Source organism: Aplysia californica, unplaced genomic scaffold (assembly GCF_000002075.1).
Source record: "Aplysia californica isolate F4 #8 unplaced genomic scaffold, AplCal3.0 scaffold00223, whole genome shotgun sequence".
NCBI lineage: Eukaryota > Metazoa > Mollusca > Gastropoda > Aplysiida > Aplysiidae > Aplysia > Aplysia californica.
In genome coordinates, this window is record NW_004797493.1 from 229,168 (window position 1) to 234,069 (window position 4,902).

The 4,902-nt window shown below is 41.0% G+C and overlaps 1 protein-coding gene across 1 annotated transcript in view; it reads right to left on the reverse strand.

Moving 5' to 3' along the window:
* Window positions 1-1,425, reverse strand: part of LOC101861587 (protocadherin-7-like) — a 16,943-nt gene extending 15,518 nt beyond the window's left edge. The window contains exon 1 of the mRNA XM_013083286.2: window positions 1,199-1,425. Within this exon, the coding sequence (XP_012938740.1) occupies window positions 1,199-1,425 (227 nt within the window). The remainder of the gene's footprint in view (window positions 1-1,198) is intronic.
* Window positions 1,426-4,902: the final 3,477 nt, after the last annotated feature.

Below are 4,902 nucleotides of genomic sequence, written 5' to 3' on the forward strand. Positions count from 1 at the left end.
TCTCTCTCTCTCTCCCTCCCTCTCTCTCTTTCTCTCTCTCTCATTCTCTCTCTCTTTCTTTCTCTCTCTCTCAATCTCTCTCCCTCTCTCTCTCTCTTCCTTTTATCTCTTCCACCCCCTCTTTCTCTCTCTCCCTCTCTCTCCTCTCTCTCTCTTTCTCTCTCTTTCTCTGTCTCTCCCGTTTCTCACCCTCTCCCTCCTACTCTCGTTATCTGTCTCACCCTTTTCTCTCCCCAACTCTCTCTCTCTCTCTTTCTTTCAATCTCTCTCTCTCTCTTTCTCTTTCTCTCTCTCGCTCTCTATCTTTTCAAACGAGTCCTGCACATTACTACAATGGAACACCATGCAAGCATGTGCACCTACGTATACGTTGGTGTTCAAACATACACAGATACCCATTCACACACACACAGACACATACACACACACACACACACACACACACATACACACACACTAACACACACACACACACACAAACACTCGTGAGCACACACAAACATACACACACACGCGCGAGCACACACATGCACTCACGCATGCACGCACAAACAAACACACACACACACACACACACACATACACACACACATACGCCCTCACATTATACACTCACAGCACACAAATATACTAACACACACACACTTTTGCCCTCTTGCACAAACAGATAAACAAACACACCATACACATAAAATACACACATAAAGAACAAATTCTACACATCTTGCAAACAAATCAACAAACGCATATTATTTATATAACAAACATGCAACCAAACACACACTCATACGGAACCCAGATAAGCCTTGAAGACAGCAACAACAACAACAACAACAACAACAACAACAACAACAACAACAACAACAACAAAAATAGTAATAGAAATTATTATTATCATTATTATTATTATTATCATTATTATTATTATTATTATTATTACTTTTATGTTTTTAAATTACTATTATTATCATTATTATTATTATTATTATTATTATTATTATTATTATTATTATTATTATTATTATTATTATTATTATCACACACAAGCCAGAACTAAGCCTATATGATGATGGCAATGGTAACAATGACAAAACAATAACAAGAACATTAACATTATCAATAGCAATGACAATGACAATAACAACAACAACAACAACAACAACAGTAACAACCGCAGCAACAACAACATTATTTCTACCTGTATCGGAGAGAGTTGAAGATCCCCGGCGCTATAATCTCCTCCAGGTTGAGGTCTCTTGCCACGTTCCCAACAAATGACCCAGCAGCTTCCTCCTCATCGAAGTCGTAGACTTTGTCCTGACCCAGAATGCCTTGCGGCAGCACACAGCAGTATAATAATATAATGCACATCAAGAACAACCTTCCTGACATGGTTCTGATTGGTGAGTTGCCACAAACAGCCATGCTTCACTGAGTTCCCAGAGTATTCCTAGATGTAATAAATATCCACAGCGAAAAAAATATCTGTTGCGTTTCCACAGGTCTCGAGATGATCAGCCCAAGAGCATGTTTGAAAAACAGTGCAGAGAACAAGCCGTGAAAACAAAGAATTCTTTAAACCTGAGTGGTCAACCCCGGTACCTCAAGCTGCAAAGGGTAACAATGGTGTCCGTTGTTGTTGTTGTTGTTGTTGTTGTTGTTGTTGTTGTTGTTGTTGTTGTTTTTGTTCTGCTGTTTTTGTCGTCGTCGTTGTTATTGTTGTTGTTTTTGTTGAAGCTGTTGTTACTGCTGCTGCTGTTGCTATTGCTGCTGCCAGAATAACACAAGAAACCAAGAAAGAATAAACCCTCAACAGGCATTCCGTGGTTAATCTTCCGCGTTGTTTCTGTTGTTCAGAGTTGTGATCCGTTGTCTGTGAGAAAAACGGCTTGTTGGGTAGCACTGCCACAAAGAGAATGTCTTTCCTATAACCCAGTTCTGAGGCTAGTCTCCTTGCTCCTTGTCTTAATCAAAAAGACATTTTCAAAACGTGTATGTGAATAAATCCTTAAAGTAGTGCCTTTGTTGTCGTGAATAAAGCCCTTCCACTTTTCAGCAGTAAGTCGCAGAGTCGATTTCACACAATCTTAACACCGCTCTTGTCCCGAACACGCGCTCTCATTTCTTTCAGAGGCGCGATCAAAATCCAGGAAATTATAAATCACAAAGTGAACCTGACGTCTTTCATGTGCACAGTTCATCCATGCGACGTCTCGCTGAAAGAACCACAATGAACATAACTGGGGCGGGAGAAGCGGAGATGTCACAGAGGCTAAAGCATTTCCGAAACGCGCTGGCAAACCGTTAGCGGAGCCGCCAGTCCGGAACGGAGCCTCTCAATGTCTGCTGTAAGATCGTAGAGGGACCGGACAGTTATCTATCAGGGCTGTCTCAATGGGGGAGGGGGGGACTCTCTGCTTCTTGAGAGGTATAACTGGAGGGAAAAATAAACCCCTGACTGGGAGATCTGCAAAGTAAAAAAGTAATGGGTGACAATCAGTACAGTACAGAAGCAATGTATGACACCATTAGAGAGGAGTGGGCTTTATGAAGGCATGTGAGATAACAGTTTTATCGAAAGGAAAAGTGAATTCAAACAACAACAACAGCTACAACAACATCAACAAATAGCAACAACAATAAGACCGACTGAAATAACAAAATTATGACAACGACGACAACAACAATCATAACAACAATAATAAAAAGAGTATCAGGTCTATACTTTTGTCATTTTCCCACTCCAGCTCCTTATCTTATCTTATCATCATCATCATCATCATCATCATCATCATCATCATCATCATCATCATCATCCTTCTCCCCCTCTCCTCCTAATAATATTAATTGCATTTATATAGCGCATATCCATGCTCAAGAGCATGCTCTATGCGCTTTACAACCATTATTACCCCAGCAGATCCTCTGAAAACACTCAGAAACATTCTCGGCTTCCGCGGAAGCATACAGTGCAAGCTGCGGATTTCATGCGCTCAAACACTATCAAACTGACAAGACTCCTCCTCCCCGCCTTCCTTCCCCTCTTCTTTAACTACTGCTCTTGTCACTTAGCGTGCATGATTGTGGTATTTTGTTTCTGTTCTCTGGACAATATCATGCCAAAGATATATAATATTATATGTATCAGAATGAGAGGCCCATCCCCTATTACTATAATAATCTGTTTGCACACAGAATACTCAGTGTAAGACCCCGCTATTACGTCACTTTTCAAAATGGCCGTTTTTGTTTTAGTCTTACACAAAGCAGTCAGCATGTCGTTACCTAAGAATTACAAAGTTCTATCTGCTCAGAACGTAGTTTTAATCAATTTGACGTCAAAGATTAATTTTGAGTTTCATATCATAGATATCTATCAAACTTTTTCGAACGTATTTCTTTGAATATCTTGAAAATGACTTCGAATAATCTTACGAGTTTGATAGAGAAGTGTTGAAGAAAAAAACCCACTTCCAATTGTGTCAGCTCGCGGAGCCCCCAATTAGGCTGCGAACCCAGGTCACCAACAAGGTAGCAAAGTGTGTTACCTCTCTGAACAATCGGTGTGTGCTGTCCTAACTGTACCCTGGTCGTGACGTCACACACAGAGATGCGGGCTGTCAGCGATCAGGTTTTTCTTGCAGTGGTGGGCGTCATGAACGTATTGAGAAGACAAGTCACCTTTGTGATGTGAGCCCTGAGGGGAAAACGGAAAAAGGAAACATCACAATTACAGTAAAAGAAATATAAGATCAATCATATCACAGACCTGGCTGATTTTGCCCACTTGTGGGCGATTTGATCATTATGGTGGGTGTTGGGGAACACACACACACATACACACACACACACACACACACACAATATATGTATATATATGTATATATATATATATATATATATATATACATATTTATTATATTCGGCGTAGAGACAGGTAACTTACTGCTCGCCGCGGAAATACATGTAGGTGGGCTGTATGAACATTTCAGCATGATCTTACAGGTGGCAAGAGTGGGCGATGGCTATATAATCAAATATTGGCAAGGTTGGCAAGTGCTGATTATAGGCTACATTATTCCCTCGAATATCACGGCCCTACGTTCCATAACCTCCCACGATACTGGAAAATCCGCGAAGTAGAAACAAAGATCGTACATAACAAGATAGTTCACTCCTCTCTTTGAGCCAATTTAAAAAAGTGTCTTCAAAATTCGGTGGCACCCTCTTCGAAAAAGTGCGCACTTTGCGAACAGTTACCTTACTTGTGCGAAAAACAATAAAAGCGAAACTAACGAACTACGCTATTCCTATTCTTCTTCTGGAGAAATGAAAGAGCTTCAAACAAAGACTGCAGCGCCATCTGCATCAATGTGCGGACTTCCGCGGACACTTTTTGTGGCCGAGTGAACTATCTAGTTAGAAATCAAGATATACTTATAACGTATTTCATGCCTTTATAAGTGACGTTGATAGCTTAGTCGTTAGGCCACCGGACTCGTAATCGTGAGCTTGCGGGTTCGGGGATTCGAGCCTCAGCTCGATCCGACGTTGTGTCTGTCCTTGGTAAAGACACTTTGCACGACGTTCCCATTATGTTAGGTCCTTTCGGAGATGGACATTAAACTCGAATGTCCCACCCCTTGAATAACCTATTAGTGTTGATAGGGGCGGAAAACCTATACGATTTCACAATTTATACCATGCATTTATGAACCCTTCTAGTGTGGCTCTGTTCCACTGCTACGTCTCACTGATAGATCGTGCCTTGTGTTGTTTTGTTTTTTTCAGTTTTCCGCATAGTTTTTCTTCTCTTTTGCTTGAAAAGGAGAGAGAGAGAGAGGGAGAGACAGACAGACAGACAGACAGACAGACAGACAGACAGACAGACAGACAGACAGA